At 51.6% G+C, this 19,395-nt stretch overlaps 3 protein-coding genes and 1 long non-coding RNA gene across 4 annotated transcripts in view; 2 read left to right on the forward strand and 2 right to left on the reverse strand.

Moving 5' to 3' along the window:
• Positions 1-5,757, forward strand: part of LOC118261414 (maltase-glucoamylase-like) — a 33,422-nt gene extending 27,665 nt beyond the window's left edge. Inside the window, exons 38-47 of the mRNA XM_035572243.1 lie at positions 354-388; positions 669-785; positions 1,646-1,794; positions 2,057-2,141; positions 2,276-2,332; positions 2,682-2,806; positions 3,202-3,290; positions 3,932-3,981; positions 4,812-4,982; positions 5,695-5,757. Coding sequence (XP_035428136.1) covers positions 354-388; positions 669-785; positions 1,646-1,794; positions 2,057-2,141; positions 2,276-2,332; positions 2,682-2,806; positions 3,202-3,290; positions 3,932-3,981; positions 4,812-4,982; positions 5,695-5,757 — 941 coding nt within the window. The remainder of the gene's footprint in view (positions 1-353; positions 389-668; positions 786-1,645; positions 1,795-2,056; positions 2,142-2,275; positions 2,333-2,681; positions 2,807-3,201; positions 3,291-3,931; positions 3,982-4,811; positions 4,983-5,694) is intronic.
• A 2,437-nt stretch (positions 5,758-8,194) lies between these two features.
• Positions 8,195-10,959, reverse strand: LOC118261418 (uncharacterized). The gene is made up of 6 exons (XM_035572247.2): positions 10,905-10,959; positions 10,616-10,701; positions 10,199-10,356; positions 9,741-9,837; positions 9,263-9,602; positions 8,195-8,218 (listed from the first exon to the last, which is right to left on the reverse strand). The coding sequence occupies exons 1-6, from the start codon at positions 10,944-10,946 to the stop codon at positions 8,195-8,197; spliced, it is 747 nt and encodes a 248-aa protein (XP_035428140.2). The 5' UTR covers positions 10,947-10,959.
• A 71-nt stretch (positions 10,960-11,030) lies between these two features.
• Positions 11,031-11,847, reverse strand: LOC118261416 (uncharacterized). Its single transcript, XR_004782392.2, has 3 exons — positions 11,805-11,847; positions 11,368-11,521; positions 11,031-11,161 (listed from the first exon to the last, which is right to left on the reverse strand). It is a non-coding gene; the product is annotated as an uncharacterized LOC118261416 (long non-coding RNA).
• A 5,243-nt stretch (positions 11,848-17,090) lies between these two features.
• LOC118261417 (monocarboxylate transporter 13-like) lies at positions 17,091-19,387 on the forward strand (the record flags this gene model as incomplete). Its single annotated transcript, XM_035572246.2, has 3 exons — positions 17,091-17,283; positions 18,098-18,241; positions 18,771-19,387. Coding segments are annotated over exons 1-3 (954 nt in total), but the record flags the coding sequence as incomplete, so codon positions are not given.
• Between the last annotated feature and the right edge of the window lie 8 nt (positions 19,388-19,395).

The following is a 19,395-nucleotide window of genomic DNA, read 5'->3' on the forward strand; positions in this document are numbered from 1 at the left end:
CAGAAGGGTCTGTAGTCCAATTATTGCTCATTTCCTTCCTCATAATCGCATCAGTTTAGCCCAAAAGGTTTGAACCATCATGGCCAACTCCTTTTTGACCTCTTTGATTAAGAAACTCTTCAACTTTTCTGCAGGAATTGGGTTTGGCTTGGCAATTTGCCCACATTCTCCTCAAATTCCTCTTTGCTTTCCCCTGATCCCATTCTCGTTGCCCCAGATTTCTTTGGGGGCAATAAGATATGAGGGAAATGGTGGGGATTCTCTTATTTTTCCAATCCTGTTGAGTGGGCTATGCAACACTCCATTCACCCGATGAGCACACGCGTCCTTACCGACTTGTGTTTTCTTCACAGGCATGATGGAGTTCAGTCTCTTCGGAATATCCTATGTAAGCCCCTGATTTATTACCTTACATCTCAATTAACTCAACAATTATCGACAATATTCAACTATTATCAATAGAAAATTATCGACTATTATCGAATATTGTCAGTCAACTTGAATCAACAATTATCAATAGAAAAATATCGACTTTTATCGACAATTATCACTAGACAAATTTTGACTTTTATCAACTATTCTCAATAGACAAATATCGACTATTGTCAATCGACAATTATTGACAATTAACAACAAAAATTGCCATTGGGCAATCTCTGACCTTCCAGACAGGAGCAGATATCTGCGGCTTCTTCTCGGACTCTGAGTATGAGCTGTGCTTGCGCTGGATGCAGCTGGGCGCCTTTTACCCGTATTCGAGGAACCACAACGGGGAGGGCTCCAAGGTGAGCGCATCCCCCATTGACATTGGCCAACCCCAACAACTGCATTCATTTTCCCATAACTCCCATTTTTGGGTCAACACACCCCATTTGGAAGACACTGATCATTATTTTTCAAGGGTGCCAATTCCTTATTTAACCAGACCACATCTACAAGACTAAAATAGCAACATTTTTTTCACATAGGCTGTTTTTATTGGATCATATCACGCTTACTAAAATAGTTACTTTCATGGTTTTCTGCATTTAAACGGGCAAAAATGACCTCAGTGTTATCATCCTTAATTCTTCATCATTTTGAAGCAAACTCGAAAACGGAGCAGTGGCATGGGATTCCTCAGTATCCAAAATTCCTTTATTTTGTCTACTTCCTGCCATAGAATATTGTATTTCTTTTATGAATAAATTAAAATAGCTGTCTCAGTGCTGAGTTGTGAATAGGTGAAACAGGTGCTTATTTGATGAATGTTATGATGAATAGATACGTGAAATAACCAGGAAAACATCAAAAATAGAATCAGGAATTTTATCCTGCTTAGGTCTAGCAGAGTAGAATGTCTGGCCCTAATTAAAGAAATTATAAATAACTAACTGCCCTAAATTAGGGGAGGAGAAAGAATTTGCAAGGCTGTGCCTGGCTCTCCTAAATTGTTTTTCTGTGCTCATTTTGAGGCAGGTTTGACAATTGCCACCACTCAATTGTATCAGTTATCAATTATATCAATTTAAGAGGGATGTATAAGGTGGAAGCGTTGCTAAGCGTGAACTCTGTTGTAAACGTGAATAAATTCTTCGACCCAGGCCTTTTATTTCCCCGTTTCTTCCAAATAAAACCTCTTGGGCAATGAGCTTCTCTTTTTTAGAGACAAGATCCCGTTTCCTGGAATTCAACATTTGAAGACATTTCCCGGCACGTGCTGAATATCCGATACAGCCTCCTGCCCTACCTGTACACGCTGATGTACCAAGCCAACGCTCACGGCAACACCGTGGTCCGCCCCCTACTCCACGAGTAAGCTTATTCATTTAGTAGGGTCCACCCCTAGTACGATTATTTCTTTTTTTTTTTTAAATCAAATTCAAATAGGTGAAATTATTATTAATGAACAGGTAATAATTATTACCTGTTATTACCAGTAGCATGCTCACAATTGAGGAACCAGTAGTTTTACTGAGGGGAAAAAAGGCTTCTACAGGGAAATATTTTGTAAAAATTTTTAATAAAATGGTGTATGACCACTTCTGATTTGTTTATTTTTTTTTAAATTTTGCAGGTTTGTGGAAGACAGGACAACGTGGGACATACAGAAACAATTTCTGTGGGGACCAGCATTGCTCATCAGTCCTGTGCTGGAACAGGTAAAAGCTGACAGAAATACTGGAAAAATTATGAGAAAATAAGAAAATATTAGAAAACAATAAAAAATATTCAACATTAGCTAAACTTCACTTTTTGGCTTGAATAGACCTAAAGCAAAAATCTTTAATTCCAGGGTGCTGTAACAGTGAATGCTTACCTCCCAAATGCCAGCTGGTATGATTACCACACAGTAAGTAATTAAAAAAAAAATTGAATTTATTTTTTCTGGTATGTTTTTAGAAAGGCAGAGTGGGAATCCACCACGTCCTTGTTTTCTGCACGCAATATTTAAGCTGTTATCCTGAAAAATCCATAGCTGTTGCTGTGTTTAAAAGCTGTGCAGCAACAACTTTCTTGATATTTTTGGAGGCATTGATAAAATTCCATTTTTCATAATTTAAAGCAATGAATTCAGCAGGGGGCCCATGTTTTCTGGTGCTTTTTTTTTTTTTTCTATTTTGGGTTTTGTTGTTTCTTTATTTTTTTCTTTGGTTTTTGGTGTGTTTTCTTTTCTGTTTTCTGTTTTTCTCCGTCACTAGGGTGAGTATATTGGCTTTAGGGGAGAATTCAGAAATTTATCCGCTCCTATTGAACACATCAACCTCCACATCCGTGGCGGGTACGTCCTCGTCCAGCAGAGCCCTGCTAACACCACTGCTTACAGGTAAAATACAAAGGGTCACCACTCCAATTTTGGCTTTTTAAGGGAAATATTTAGTAGCACGGCAAATAAATAATTAAATTGGGGCAGCTTTTTTTTTTTGCTGTCACATTTTTAAGTGGGAAAAGTGAAATTTTCCTTTGTGATGAGCAACATGCTTGGAAGCGTCCCTGTCTTGATTCAATACCAGCATTGCTCAGGACATCAATTTTAGGGCAATTTTCTTCTTTTTTGGGCTTCCTAAATGCAGTGCTACGGAGCAGAGAAGGCTGGTGGCAGCTAAATTGCATGCAATGTCTATAAGATAAATTTTAACTTTAATACCTCTTATGAGATATAAAATAAAATATAAATATAAAATGGGATTACTGAAGAAAAATGTCTTTTTTTTTTCATAGCCGAAAAAACCCGTTGTCACTTATTGTTGCTTTGAATGACAGTCAGCTTGCAGAAGGTCAGCTTTATTGGGACGATGGAGTGCGCATTGGTAAGTACAAAAATGTTCATTTACACAAAAAAATCCGCCAAATTCAGCACCCACAAGGTGCAAATATTGTTTTTCTTTATTTCCATGGATTGTGAACATGAACACTGAATTTTCATTTTGGGGATATTGTGCAACAGTTGCACAACAAGGCTGTGTTCAAAGGGATGGAGCAGAAAAAAAATACAGGAAAATGATTAAAATGATAGCATGTAAAACAATAAAAATGGTAAAATGATGCTAAATTATAAGCATAATGTTGTTATTTAGAGAATTTGAATTTTGCAGAAATTAAATTGTGCCTTGGACCTAGGGGAACATACAGAAGAGGGATTTGTCCTCCAACCTATAGGAAGCACAACCATAGATGAAGAGAGAAGGGAAGCTTTAACTCATTTTCCTCAATATTAATAAATTCAAATTATCTTCAGATAAGAGAGATTTAGAAGTCTGCCATGTATTAGCTTAAAAGCTAACAAACGGGATTATCCCAATTAATGCACAAAATTGTGGGTTTTAGCATACCAGCACGTGGCAGGCTGCACGACGCATACGCAAGTATATAGCACGTACAGCACAAGATTTCTATTAACTTTTAAAAATAAATTGACTATATATTTCACTTTATTTTGGTCTTTTAACAGATGCGTATGAGGATGGTGTCTATCTGCTGACCTCATTTACTGCTCGTCAGGTTTGTAACAAAAACCCCCTGGGCTGCAGTGCCCAGCCTGGTTGCTGCTTTACGTTTAATGAACATTACATTTGGGACTTTTAATGTTTTGATATCTTTGTGCTAGCTCTTATTTAGTGTCGTGACAACCAGTGTAGAGCTCTAATTGTTGATTTTTAAGGAAAATTTGCTTGGGCTTGAAAGGCTGCAATAGCACGTCCAGGACGGATAAGGTCATTTTGTACCTGCACCAGTATAAGTTGGAGCAACTTAATTTACTTTGGGGGGCTATTTTCCATAAATATTTGTATTTATTTTTATATTATATATATTCATTTCTGTCTATATAATATATTTATTTATGATAAAGCTGTATAGATTTCTATACCTTCTATAGCCTCTACATCTCTATAGCCTGCATCAGTATAAATAGGAGCAATTTATTTTTCTTTGGGGGGTTATTCCCCAAATATATAACATATATGTATTTTATATATATGTGTATATATATATGTATGTATATATGTGTATTATATATATATTATATATATACACACACATTTATTTATATATATATTACTATTATAATATTACTACTGTAATATATATTTACTTATATATTACACACACATATATATACATCCACAAATTCTCCTGCTATACCCGAAGGAGCTGAGAAGCGTTTTGCGTCCTGGTGCTGCTATAATGCAATTAACATCACCAATTTGTACTAAAAAGAAACTTAAAATAGCACAGCTATTTTAGCCTATTTCTATGACATTGTGACCATTAAAAGATTCTTTAAATTTGAGAAAAAAAATCGCTGATTTCCTTCTCCTTCTCCCTTTCAGAACACCTTAGAGATAAAGGTTTTGCACCAGGGCTACGCTGACCCGAACAATTTGAAATTTACCACTGTGAAAACTTTGGGGCTGGCCACGGCCGTGAAGCAGCTGACGGTTTTGGAGAACGGCATAGAAATCCCATCCGCCCACTCGGTGTCCTACAACACCACGACGCAGGTAAAGAGACCGTTTAGGGTTGACGGCGAATTGAATTTAGGGTACACAGCGTATGTCAGTTCTCATTCCTTTTCTGCCTGATGGCGGAAAAAGAAATGATTACATCACAAGATGTTGAATATACAGAAATATTAGATCAAAACTTAGATAACATAAAAATATTAGGTTGTTTTGTTACATAGTTTACATAACATTATTTATATAATAGTGAATATTATACAGATAAAATACAAATTATATAGAATTATTGTCAAAAAAGGATATAAAATAAAAATACTAGGTTGCTTTGTTACATATTTTACACAACATTATTTATATAATGTTGAATGTTTATAATTTAGTACGTTATAATTAATATAACATGATCAAACAATATTGTATTATATATAAACAGCTTATATGATCAAAAATGATGAATTAAGAAAAGTGAACCATCTTATTTGCCATTCTACCCTGGATGGAGAAAGAAGAAATTCATAAACACAGTTGCAATACTCCAAGTTTTTATGTAAAACCAAAAAACCAAAAAACCTCATGTCTCACTATCAAAAGAAGGGGAGGGGACGAGAACCTCATGATCTGGAATGACGACATTTATATTTAGGCAAATTTTCGGTAATGTGAGCTATATGAGCAGCAAAAAAGCAAGATGTCTTCAGAGCCGATTAACTCACTGTTTGTTTTTTTTCTTAATCTCTTTTGCTTTTTAAAGGTCCTTTTAACCACCCAGCTCGCACTTGAATTAGGCAAAGACTACACGTTGCAATGGAGCTAAAAGCCTGCAGCCGCCCCTGGCGGCGAAGCTGAGCCAAACCTCCTCATGTTCGCAAATTTTTCCCTTCTCCTCCTTTAAAATACTTTGCACTATTAAAATATGTTGGTTATAATCAGTTGGTTTTCCGTTTTTATGTCGGACTTGTTCCGAGCTCTTGAATTTGGCCAAGCTGGGCATTGGCAGGAGGAGGTGACTCCAACCAACCTCGGTGACTCCAAATTTACAAGGGCCGAGTTTCAGCAGGGGTTGGGATCGGGTTCAATTACGGGATCATTCAGTGGGATCATCGGGATCATGGGGTCAATTATGGGATCATCCAATGGGATTATCGGGATCATGGGGTTCAATTATGGGATCATCCAATTACGCGCTCAACTTGCAGAGCCAAAAATGTCGACCTGGGTTGAAATCGCCCTGTGGTTGATCAAAGGGGTCCCCTGGCACCCAAAAGGGTCCTCCTCGTGTCAAGAAATCGCTCTAAAAACCCGTGGGTTCCCGAGTGCTCCCAACATGCTGGGATGTCGGCCTCAGCGGAGGCCCTGCGTTGCAGCCCACCCATTTTGGTGCCTGGAGCTCAATGTCCCAGGCTGTGGGGGGTCCCCAAAAGGGCTGGTGGCCCCAGGGAAGTGTTTGTTAGCCATTTGGCCCCGTATGTGCCCATTTCTCCCCAGAAACGAGGCCAACCTGCCCCATGGTGGCCTGAGGACAGAGCCTCAGGGTGGTGGTACAGGGATGTGGGCGTCATGGCCCCCACCGCTGCCTTGGGCCCTGCTTCCCATGGGATACTTGGGAACTTTCTTGATATTTTTGGAGGCATTGCTAAAATTCCATTTTTCAAAATTTAAAGCAATGAATTCAGCAGGGGGCCCATGTTTTCTGGTGCTTTTTATTTATTTATTTATTTTCCCTTATTTGGGTTCTGTTGTTTCTTTATTTTTTTCTTTGGTTTTTGGTGTGTTTTCTTTTCTGCTTTCTGTTTTCCTCCGTCACTAGTGTGAGAAACACTCCGTAGCCAATAACTTAGGCTCAGGCGAGGATCTCAGTGAAGTAGTAATTTATTCGCGATTGCAATGGCGGGCGCCCCACAAGCAGGAGAGCGCCCCTACTAGTTCCAAAACACAGTTCATATACTTTCTGATGACAGGACCCTCCCCTGTTTCCCCACTGGAGTGGGTAATCCAGGTTCACAATCTATCTGATGCTTCACAGACAATGCCTGGCCTTCAGTTGCCGGCCTGTTTTTGAGGGGGTAATGTTTTCTCCCCTTATCTGGCTTGACTCAACATAGTGATTTTCACCCGATTGCTCTAAGGAGTCTGGTCCTCTGCATTTACGAGGTCACCTGCTGAGCTTTCTTATCACTGTAAGCATATCTCACTACCACATTCCTTCCTTCTAAACAATGTGACACTGCAAAAACAACATTTCTATTCCCACACTAGGGCGAGCGTGTTGGCTGTAGGGGAGAATTCAGAAATTTATCCGCTCCCATTGAACGCACCAACCTCCACACCCGTGGCGGCCGAGGCGATCGGCTCCGGGGCAGAGGCGTTCTGCGGCGGAGCGGGGGATCGGGACAGGCAGGGCTTTTTTGTTTTTTTTTTTTTCGGCACCGAGGCCGCTCGAAGCAGCCGAGGGAGCCGCCGGCAGCCGGCAGGCCTCGAGGCGGAGGCTGACGAGGCGCCCCGTCCCCGGCCGTTCACAGGCAGCCCCTAGGGAGCGCGGGGCGAGGCGCGTCAGGAGGGTGGGACGCGGCAGTTTGGGCGGCAGCAGCGCCCGCAGGCCGGGCGGGCGGGCAGGGCCCCTCGCCGCTCTTTTGCAGCGGTCTTCGCCTTCGGTGCTCGCAACCTGCCTGCGAGGAACCTGGCGGTGGCATCGAGCGGGCAGAAAGCCACGGCCTCCGCGTCTCCTGCGGCCTCTCCAGCCGCCGTCACCGATGTGGCCGCTCAGGCGGAGGGCTCGGGGAAACGCGCAGCCGTCCGGGTCTTGGGCTGCAGGGTGTGTGCCCGAGTCTCGTGTCGGTGTCCGACCTGTGGCAGGTGCGCCCGGATTGAAGAGCTGCTCAGCCAGGCAGCGGAGCTTCGGGAGGAGGCGAGCGGGCTCAGGAGCGTCAGGGAGTCAGAGAGGGAAATGGACTGGTGGAGGCGTGCTCTGCCCTCTCCGAGGCAGGTTCACCGGCCTGCCGCAGCACAGGTGGCTCCCGCTACGCAGAAGACAAAAGCCCCCTCATCCCGCCAGGCAGTAAGAGGGGACCTAGGCCACGGCGGGGAATGGAGGCAGGTTCCTGTCCGGGGGGGTAGGCGAGCCCTGTCCCTGCCCACCTCACCTTCCCATCTACCCTTATGGAACAGGTCCGAGGGTCTAGAACACGACGGTCAGAACAACAAAGTAGACAAAAGCCTGTCCCGGTTGGAGAGGGTGCCTAAGGCAAGGCAACCTACCCCCCGCACTGCTGCATCGTCTGTCAAAAAGACAGAAGGGTTATTGTCATGGGGGACTCCCTTTTGAAAGGGACAGGGGGCCCGACACGCCGACCGGACCCAACCCCCAGGGACGTCTGTTGTCTCCCCGGGGCTCGGGTGAGAGACTTTGCTAGGAAAGTCAAGCACCTGCTTCCCATGGGATGCTGCGATGGTTTTGGAGACTTTGAACCTGTCTGGAAAACAACCTTCACCCCCATCCTAACGAACGAGCCTCGTAAAAAAAAACTCAACAGCCTTTTGTGACTCCATCGTGTTTTCCTCCACCTCCTTCCTGAGGCCATTGTGTCTGGAAGAAAGATGGATATCTGCAAAAAAACAGAGACAATATTAAAGTTTTTTTATTTTTTTAGCCTTCTTTACCCTCACACACTCATCCCATGGATGACTTCAGGTCCTGACACCGAGGTCAGGGCCACCATTTCCCTCATTTTTTCCCTCATATTTACCCCAGACCCTGGCCAGCAGCAGGGTTTTGCCCCTAAACTCTGCCAGGCCCACCCAAAAAAAGCCTTTCTCTTCCCAAAACCTCTTCAAAAGCAGCACCCAGCTGCAAAGAAACCCTCTCCTCTCTGGCCAACGAGCTTTTTTAGGCCTTTCAAACCCTGAAAAATGGGGCCTGGTGTTGTCTGCGTGTCAACAGAAGAGAAATTGAGGGACTGGAGTCTAGCGATGGAGGAGCCAAAGGTTTTGGGTTGGATTGAGCCAACCCCTGGCTCAAAACTGAGATCTCTTCGAAGAGACCCCACTGACCCCATAACTGCTTTCCTACAAGGACTGAGCCCCCCAAAATGATGCTGGTGTGGATCACGCACCTCTTTTTTCCACCCCTGATGGCCTCCTTGCTATGCCGGGTGATCAAAGCCCAGGTTTTAGTGTGGCCAGGGCCACAAAATGGAGAACCCCGGCCTGGTTTTCGGTGGTTGGGGTCGGGCTGACGTGGGTCTTCTGGGCACGGGTGGCAGCGGGTGGGTGCTCTTGGTGCTGTGCATCGATAACATGTTTTTCTGAGGTTCTTTCAGCACCGTCCAGAAGATCTCAGGCCTCGTTTTTAACAGTTCTTCTGCCTCGTCTCCTGGTGGCTGCAGCCTGAAGACGTTGTAGGTGGATTCCTCAGAGAGGCTGGCCTCTGAGCTCGCTGGTGATAACACGCTTATCACAGGAAACGACAGCGCTGTGGGTCCTCGAGGCCGGGGGATCTTTCTTTCGGTTGTCGTCAGTTTTTCTCCCTCACAGGGAGGAAATTTCCCCACTCCTCCTCCTACTCTCCGCCTCAAGGCTCCGTCTGTCTTTGCTTGTCCAGCCTTGCCTTTGGGCGCTGATTTTCTCTCCTTGCGAGCAGGCAGCCCCGGGATCACCGGCAGCCTGACAAAAGAACAAAGAATACACAATGGTTTGGGGGCCGCATCCTGCACCCCTAATGCAGCGCTTGATGCTGCAGCCCTGAAAGTTGGGGAGGCTCCCGGCGGCCTCATCCCACCTGCCCGGAGCCTCCAGCCTCACCTCATGGGAGCCTTCCCCGGCTTCTTCTTTTCACCCTGCTGGGCTGCTTGTTCAGTCGGCTCCGTGGGGGCATGGGAAGGAAGTCCAGAACCTTTGCCTAGAATCGGGAGGGAGAGGCGTCAGAAGAACATTTCTGTGATGCTGCCATCCCTGGGGACGCACAGGGTGCTGAGGCTGCTCCCAGAGGCCGCTGTGCTCCCCTTGCAGCCTCCATCTCCAGGGGCCTCGTTCCTCCTTGGCACCAGCCCTGCCCAGCTCATTTCTAGGCCAGAATATGGTTTTTGGGGGGCCAAGTTCTGGGAGAGAGGAGCTGGCTACAGCCAATTTTAGGGGGTGTCTTGATCCCCCTCCTCCTGCAGCACCCAGGGCCGGGCACCTCAGGCACCTCGCACCCGGGGGCTCCATTTTGGAGGCACAGAGACAAGAGGCTGTGCTGCAAGGCAATGGGTTTTTCTTACCAGGAGTTGGTTCCCTGTGCTCTGAAGAGGAGCCAGCAGCCGCTTTGCGTCTCCCAACTTGGCCAAGAAGAGGCAAAGCCCCTTCTTTCTTCTTGTCCTTGCTCCAGGCCTTTTGATGGTCCTGGGCTGGTGTTTTGTGCATGCTCTCCATTTCAAACCTGGCAAAAGAAGACATCAGCGTGACCCAGGGCATGCCACAATCACCCGTTCTCCCATTGCCATAAAGGCCCTGTCCCCAAGGACTGTCCTGGGAAATGGGCTCGCCCAGCAAAGAAGCCCAGGCTTTGATGGGAAGCAGGTGTTGCTTCAATTCCTCCGTCTGCCCCATCAGATCCACCTCACTGGCTGGGCACCCATGGGCACAAGGAGAAAATGCTACTGAACTGGAGCAGCAGCCACAGCCACAAATATACTCACTCGGGAAAGACGATGACATGGCCCGAGAAGGTCAGGGAGGCCAAGGGTGCCACCTGGGACACCACCATGTCCATCAGCTGAGGGATCTGCAATGGAGGAGCATGGAGATAGCAAATGTCCTCTGCCTGGCCTCCACTCGGTTGTGGAGGAGCCCAGGGCTTGGGTTGGTTGGCCAACTCAAGAGGTTGGCTAAGAGATCCAACCCAAAAGGTTTTGGTGGGCCAAGGGCAAGCATTGCTACTGCACCCTTTTGAGGCTGCCCAGGCCATGGGGAAAACCAAACCCTCACCTTGAGAACGGCCTTCTGAAGGTTCTCCTTCCCAGACAACATCTCCAGGAATTCATAATAAAATTTCATTTGCACTCTCGTGCCTTCGATGAGGAGCACCCCCACGTCCTTCAGGACGAGGGCGATGTTCTCCCCCTTCCCCAGGCAGCGAGAGATGAGGGACGTGGTGCCTTGAATGCAGTTCTCCACTCTCTGCTGGGACATGCAGGCGTTGGCGGCCACCTCAGCCACTTTGAGGGGCTCCAGCTCCTTATGGCCTGGAAAACAACACAACAGGGATGGAGTTGGTCACCAGCAGCCCTTCCCCACGTGTTTCCCAGGTGCGGCTCATTGCAGTCATCAGCCAGAAAGGCTTCGGTTTGGGACCTGCTCTGTGCAGGGGACGCTTTGCTTTTTTTTGGGAAGCATCTGAAATCCAGGGAGGGGATCATCCATGCAGCAAGGGATTAACCCGACGTCTTACCTGGCAGGTACTCCTTGTCATCCGTGAGGGTGTGGGTGATGACAAGATTCCTGGCCAGGCGGAATGTGGGCATCAGGAAAATCACAGTCTCGTCCCCGTCCTTGACCCATCTGGGGACAACGTCGAAGGAGCCAAGGGCAGGAATTCGGACGCCCTGCAAGTGGAAGAGAACGGAAGGGCCAAAGGTTAAGGATCAGCTGGAGGTGGCCTCATCCAGGGACGGTGCTTCAGGTCCTGCTGTGCCCTTCCCGCTGTTGGGAGCCAGGCTGAGGGGATCCAGGGGCTTCCAGCGACTGGGATCAGCCCTGAGATACCACACCACCTACCACAAGCAACACCGCACTTGTGCGATACCTATTGGTTCCTGGGTGGGGCCTTTTGGGGTGAGTTTCCTGCTTTTGAGGAGGGGAACAAGGGCGACGTGGGTGCCAACCCACCTGGCGCAGCTGGAGGTGTTCTTGGATATAGACGGACACTGCATCCCAGACAGATATTCGCTCTGGAAGGCAAAGAAAATCAGGTCACGCAGTGCTTCTCATGGCTACCACCCTTCCATCACCCCAAGACCCGCATTATGAAAAGAGCCATCACATCTCTGACCCCAAAAAGAGACCCCCCGTAGAGCCGGGTCCCCCCCACAGAAAGCCCCAAGCGTGGGTCAGCCACACTCCCGTGGTGCCGGGGGTGCCCGTACCTTTGGAGGTGATGTTGGGCATGAGGCACGAGCTCTGCATCCCGTCCCAGAAGCGGACCTGGGTCCGCCTCACGTAGGGTTGCGCCTCGTCGGCAAAGGTCACGCATTGGCTCATCCTTGCGTTCGCTCTCTGGATGCTTCTCCAGAGTGAAGGACCCAGCGCCCAGCTCCCCCTCTTTTGTACCCTGCCGGGGGTGACATGGCCACTGCTCCATTGTGACACGGCCACCATCACTGCGCCATTGTGACACGGCCACGTGGCCACCACCAACATCATGATTGTCACCATGACCACCATCACCGTGACCGCCACCAACATGACCACCAATATGACCACCACCAAGACCACCACCAACACGACTGCCACCAACATGACTGCCACCAACATGACCACCACCATGATCACCAATATGACCACCGACAGGACCACCGACAGGACCACCAACATGGCCACCACCACCATGACCACCAATGTGACCACCACCAACGTGACCACTACCGACATGGTCACCACCACCACAGTGACTTGAGTCGTAAGGGATAAAAAGCTCCCAAAACAGAAAACATTTTATGGCTGTGCCTACCACATTTAGAACCCCAGACTGAGGTTTGGGGCATGGAAACGAGGGTTTGCACCCCAAAACTGAGACTTTGGGGCATAAAATGAAGCTTTAGGTTCTCCAAATGAGGCTGTGGACTATGAAAATAAGGCTTTGGATCCTAAAATTGAGGCTTTGGGCTCTGTAATGAGGCTTTGGATCCTAAAAATGAGGCTTTGGGTCCTATAAAATTGAGGGGTTGGGCCCTAAAATAAGGATTGGTGGCCTGTATTGAAGGCTTCATTCTTAAAATGAGGCTCTGGCCTCTAAAGAGAGGGTTTGGGCCCCAAAAATGAGGCTTTTGACACTGGAAATGTAGGTTTTAGTCCCTCAAACTGGGGTTTTGTAGCCAAGAATTAGGCACTGGATCCTAAATATGAAGCTGGGAGCTGTAAAACAAGGCTTTTGTCACCGACAGTGAGGGTTTGGAGCCTGAAAATGGGGCTTTGAATGCTAAAAGTGAGTCTTTAGGCCCCAAAATGAATGTTTGGGCCTAAGAATGGAGGTTTCAACCCCAAAAATGAGGCTTTGGGCCCTAAAAATGAGGATCTGGACATGAAAAATGCCGTTTGCAGCTTAAAAGGGAGGCTCTGGACTCAGTAATGCAGCTCTCAGCCCTAGGAATGTGGTATATGGAGTAATAATTCGTGTCAAGTATGTGGCCGATGTTAATAAAGAAGGGGGAGATGTAGGAGTGTGGCCGTGGGGGTCGACAAGCCCCACGGTTGGTGATCGGACTCTTAACGATGAGGCCATCAGGAATGTAAAGAGTTTAGGGGGAACAAAGCAGGGCGATCCAGGAGACGCCATGGCGTCTGGGGTTGCTTCTTCACCCGCCGTTAGGGCACGGAGGCTGCTGGGGGGTTGCCGGTTGCCGGGCGAAGTTGTTCGACTAATGAAGAGTGAGCGGGAAAGGACTGCTGTGGGGCGAGTGGTGTAAGAAGGGAGCCCGTCCTCAGTATGGGGTGCATCGCGATATGGCGGAGGTCTGTCGTCGATAAAGTAGTAGCAGTTACTGCTCCTAGAAGGACCCCGGTGTTCGTGTGGTCGTTCCGCCGCAAATGGCGCCCGAACAGGGACCTGAAGAAAACAAACAGGGACCTGAAGTAAATGAACAGGGACCTGAAGAAAGTGAACAGGGACCTGAAGAAAACAAACAGGGACCTGAAGTAAATGAACAGGGACCTGAAGAAAGCGAACAGGGACCTGAAGTAAATGAACAGGGACCTGAAGAAAACAAACAGGGACCTGAAGTAAATGAACAGGGACCTGAAGAAAGCGAACAGGGACCTGAAGTAAATGAACAGGGACCTGAAGAAAACAGGGACCTGAAGTAAACAAACAGGGACCTGAAGTAAATGAACAGGGACCTGAAGTAAACAAACAGGGACCTGAAGTAAATGAACAGGGACCTGAAGAAAGCGAACAGGGACCTGAAGTAAATGAACAGGGACCTGAAGAAAGCGAACAGGGACCTGAAGTAAACAAACAGGGACCTGAAGTAAATGAACAGGGACCTGAAGTAAACAAACAGGGACCTGAAGTAAATGAACAGGGACCTGAAGAAAGCGAACAGGGACCTGAAGAAAGCGAACAGGGACCTGAAGTAAATGAACAGGGACCTGAAGAAAGCGAACAGGGACCTGAAGAAAGCGAACAGGGACCTGAAGTAAATGAACAGGGACCTGAAGAAAACAAACGGACCTGAAGAAAACGAACAGGGTCATGAACAACAGGAACAGGGACAGGCTAACAGAACAGGGACCAGGACAGGAACAGGGACACTGATCGCCTAATGAAGATGGGTTCGGCCAAACTCGGCAAACCGCTCACAGAAGCTCGTACAGAAAGTCGCTGGAAATAGGCGCACGGGAGCTGGAAGGAAGCTCAAGCTGAGAGGAGCGGACCCGCGCACACAACCGCCCCTCGCTGGCCCAAGGTAAGCAGTTGCGTGCTGTGGGGAATCATTCGCCCTTAGAAACAAAGACTGTCCCGGTAACCTTAGAGCTTGTTCCCTTTATTACCAGTCAGACAGTTTGTGATCCTGAAAGGTGGGACCGAACTGAGGTCGAGGTGCGGGACTCCGCTACGAAAAACGACAAGGCTGCGGCGGGATCGCTCGGCACCTGGCGAGCGGGCTCTGAGGCCTTGAAGAGCCGTGTGCGGCCACAATGAGAAACGCGGGGTTCGCCAGACGGGGAGGGAGCTGCGGGCTCGTCCACCCATCCTTCTGCTACACCACCGGCCCCCCCGCCGCTACCGCCATCGCAGGGCTTTGCTGTTACACCCCCCGGTGACATGGACGTGCCTTTTGATCCAGGCCCTACAGGCCCTGAAAAGGAGCCGGCTCCGCTTCCCTTCGATCCGGGAGGAGCAGGATACATAAGGCCCGAAGGCCGGGCTGCTTAACTTAAAGCGAGACATATTGCACCTGGAACTCTCCGGCGTTTGTAGTCAAGAAAAGGAATGGAAAATGGAGCCTGACACCTGAGAAAAATTAATGAAGTCATGGAAGGTCTGGGAGCACTTCAGCCGGGATTACCAACTCCAGCTCTGCTCCCCCAGTCATGGCCATTAATAGTAACAGGCTCAACGGATTGTTTGCTAAACGCTTGCCAGAATTCGGAAAACTTTGCCGTGTTTGTGTTTCAGTTGATACCTGTCCTGATCGTACGTGTGTATAGGCGTGCTCGGGTTTCTTACGAATATGTAAAAGCAATGTTCTGTATATTTAGAAAGTTCGACGGGCGTGTGTGCGTGTTGGTAGAGCGTACGCTCCCCGCGCACCCAGCGCTGTTTACTTGCCTTTTATAAATATTACTAAATTCAGATTGAGTTCTACCTTCGTTTATAACAGGAATGAGGCTCTGGAGCCTAAAATGAGAGGTTTTATCCTAAAAACGACAAGATCCCAAACGGAGCCTCCGGGCCCTAAAAATACAGGGCTGAGCCCCCAAATTGAGGCATTAGGCCCCCAAAACTGGGGGTTTTAACCCTGAAAATGAGGCATTAGGCCCCCAAAACTGGAGGTTTTAGCCCTGAAAATGAGGCATTAGACCCCCAAAATGCCCCCCCCCCCAATAGGACCCCCCCCCAACGGGTTCCAGGTGTCCCCCCAGGTGTCTGGGTGCCCCCCCCATGACACCCAGATGTGACCCCCCCCCCCTCCCTGCCATGGGACCCTCGTGCCCCCCCATAGGACCCACGGGAGCCCTCCCCCCCCATTCCCCCCCCCCAAGACTCGCAGCCTCCCGGTGTCCCCTCCCCCTTGGTGACCTTTGCCCAGGGAGGGGGGAGGGAATCCCCATGATGGGGGGGCAGGGTGGGGGGTGGGGGGTGTCGATCATTAACAGAGGCTCAAGGAGAGGCTCTGGGACCCCCCCGTGGCTGGACTTTGCCCCCCTCCCCCCCCCCGTGGCTGTCCCAAGGCTGAGTCAGGTAGGGAGTGGCTGGGGACAGCTGGGACCCCCCCCGTGCCCCCTCCCCCCCAATCGCCTGGTGTTGTGCCCCCCCCATCATCTGGGACCCCCCCCCCATAAAACTGGGGCCCCCATTAACTGGGACCCCCCCCATTACCTGGGACCCCCCCATTACTTCCCCTCCCCACCCATTACCTGGGACCCTCCCCGCCCATTATTTGCCCCTCCTGCCCCCATTACATGGGACCCCCCACACCTGGGACCCCTCCCCCCAGGGCCCCCCATTACCTCAGACCCCCCCCCCCCCCCGAATTTGGGACCCCCAACACCTGAAACCCCCCCATACACCTGGGAACCCCCCCAAACACCTGACACCCCCCAAAACACCTGAACCTCCCCCAAAAAACACCTGGGACCCCCCCCCCCAAAAAACAAACACCTGGGACCCCCAGCCCCTGTTACCTGCCACCCCCACACTTGTGCCCCCCCCAATTTATCCTGGTCCCTTTTTGCAGCCGCCTGCTCTGCCCTGGACATCCGAGTGCCCCCCACCCGACGCTTGGGCCCCCCCTCGTCCCCTTTGTCCCCCCCCCCTTGTCCCCTGTGTCCCCCCCCATCACCAGGGTCCCCCATTAACCTGTGACCCCCCCCCCATTGTCCTCCCCCTTGTCCCCTTCCATCACCTGCCTCCCCCAATCATTTGCTCCCCCCCCCATGTCCCTTTTGTCCCCCCCATTACCTGGGTCCCCCACTAACCTGTGACCTCCCCCTTGGCCCCCTTGGCCCCTGTATCCCCCCCCATCACCTGCCCCCCCCCCAAATTTGCCCCCCCTTGTCCCCTGTGCCTCCCCATCACCAGGGTCCCCCATTAACCTGTGACCCCCCCCCATCCCTCTGTCTCTCCCCCTTGTCCCCCCCCATCACCTAGGCTCCCCCAAAAAACTTGCCCCCCCCTTTGTCCCCTCTCCCCCCCCCCTTTATCCCCAGTGCCCCCCCCCCCCCCGCCGGGCGATGGCGGGGGGGTCCCCACCGGCCCCCTGGGGGTGGGCGGTGGTGGGGGGCGCCTTCCTGCAGTCGGGGCTGGTGTTCGGGGGGCTGCGGGCGCTGGGGCTCTGCCTGGGGGCGCTGGGGGGGTCCTTCGGGGGGGGGGCAGGGGCCGTCGCCTGGGTGGGCTCCGCCGCCATCGCCGCGCTGCAACTGGGCGGTGAGCGGGGGTACTGGGGGTACTGGGAGGGCTGGGGATACTGGGAGGGCTGGGGGGGGGGGGCTCACGCGTGTTCCTGGGGGCCCAGCGTGACGAGTAAAGGGGTTGGGAGGATACTGGGAGGGTTGGGGGGGGGGTCTCACCTGTGTCCCCAGGGATCCAGAGCCACCAGTAACGGGGACTGGGAGTAATGGGAGGATACTGGGAGAGCTGGAGGCCCCTCCCCCATGTTCCTGGGGTCCCAGTGCTACCAGTAAAAGGGTTGGGAGGATACTGGGAGGATACTGGGAGTATTGGGGTGGGTCTCAACTGTGTCCCTGGGGATCCAGAGCCACCAGTAAGGGGGTTTAGTGGATACTGGGAGGATACTGGGAGAGCCGGAGGCCCCTCACCTGTGTTTCTGGGGTCCCAGTGCTACCAGTAAAGGGGTTGGGAGGCTACTGGGATGGCTGGGGGCCCTCACCTGTCTCCCTGAAGTCCCAGTGCCGCCAGTAAGGGGGTTTGAGGGCTGTGGAGGGCACTGGGACCCCCCCTCACCTGTCTCCCTGAAATCCCAGTTCCACCAGTAAGGGGGCTTGGGGGCTGCTGGGAGGGAATAGGAGCACTGGGACCCCCTCCCCTCTCTCCCTGAGGTTCCCAGTCCCACCATTAGGAAGTCCTGGGGCAAGTGGGACACACTGGGAGCACCCTGCCCTTCACCCTTGGGTCCCAATCCCACCAGTAAGGATCCCTGGGAGGCACTGGGACCCCGCCCCCCATCTCTGGCTCCCAGTCCTCCCAGTAAACACCCCTGGGGGCCCGTTCCCCGTTGCAGGACCCCTGGCCAGCTCCCTGAGCACCCGCTTCGGCGCCCGCCCCGTGGTCATGGCCGGGGGCTTCCTCACGGGCCTGGGGTTCCTCCTGGGGGCCTTCGCCACCCACCTGGCCCACCTCTACCTCAGCGTGGGGCTGCTGGCGGGTACGGGGCGGGGGCTGCTGGGACACGGGGCGGGGGGGTGGGCGGCAGGGTGAGGGAGGGGGCGGGAGAGGGGTTGGGTGACCTAGAACGTGGGGGTTCCCTTGGGTGAGGGAGGGAAGGGGTTGGGTGACCAAGAACGTGGGGGTTCCTTGGGTGACAGATGGAACACAGGGGAACATGGGTGACCTAGAACATCCTTGGCCATGGGGTGACCTGGAGCACCCCAGCCCATTGGGTGACCCAGGACGTCCATCATCCCTGAGGGACCTCAGATGGCCCCAGGCCATTGGGACACCTAGAACATCCCAGACCGTTGGGCAACCTAGTCCACCCCAGCCCATTGGGTGACCTAGAACCCCTCCCTCCCCCTGACAATTGAGTGACTCAAACCACCCCAGCCCGTTGCGTGACCTAGAACCACCACTCCCATTGGCTGCCCTTATCCCACCCCCCACCCACCGTAAGCCCCTCCCACCCCCCACCATTGGCCAGCCCCGCCCAGAAGCCGCCCCCCAACCTTTCCCCGCAGGCCTGGGCTGGGCGCTGGTCTTCACGCCCTCGCTGGGGACCGTGGGCCGCTACTTCCCGGCGCGGCGCGCGCTGGCCACGGGCTTGGCCATGTCGGGTGCCAGCGTCTCGGGGCTGGCCCTGGGACCTCTGGTCCCTCTTCTGCTGGACACCTACGGCTGGCGGGGGGCCCTGCTCCTCCTGGCCGCCATCTCCTTCAACCTGATGGTCGCCGGCGCCTTGCTGCGGCCTCTGGATGTCCCCAGCGAGTCGCCGGGGCCGCCGCGGGGCCAAACGGGGTTGTCGCGGCTGCTGCGTCACGGCCCCTTCCTCCGCTACGCCTTGGCCTTCGTGCTGGTGGACGCCGGCTACTACGTGCCCTACGTCCACGGGCCAGCCCGCGCCCACGAGGTGGGGTGCGACGAGCGCCGGGCCGGGCTGGTGATGGCGGCGACGGCGGTGGCCGACGGCAGCGGGCGGGTGGTGGCGGGCTTGCTGGCCGCCCGCCCCACCGCCCCTTTGCTCCGCCACCTCTTCGGTTGGTCCGTGCTGACGGGGCTGGCGCTGCTGCTGCTGCCCTTGGGGACCTCCTTCGGGGGTCTCCTGGCCTTGGCCTTGGCCTACGGGTTCTGCGCCGGCGCTGTGTG

The sequence above is a fragment of the Cygnus atratus genome, unplaced genomic scaffold (assembly GCF_013377495.2).
Source record: "Cygnus atratus isolate AKBS03 ecotype Queensland, Australia unplaced genomic scaffold, CAtr_DNAZoo_HiC_assembly HiC_scaffold_62, whole genome shotgun sequence".
Classification (NCBI taxonomy): Eukaryota; Metazoa; Chordata; class Aves; order Anseriformes; family Anatidae; genus Cygnus; species Cygnus atratus.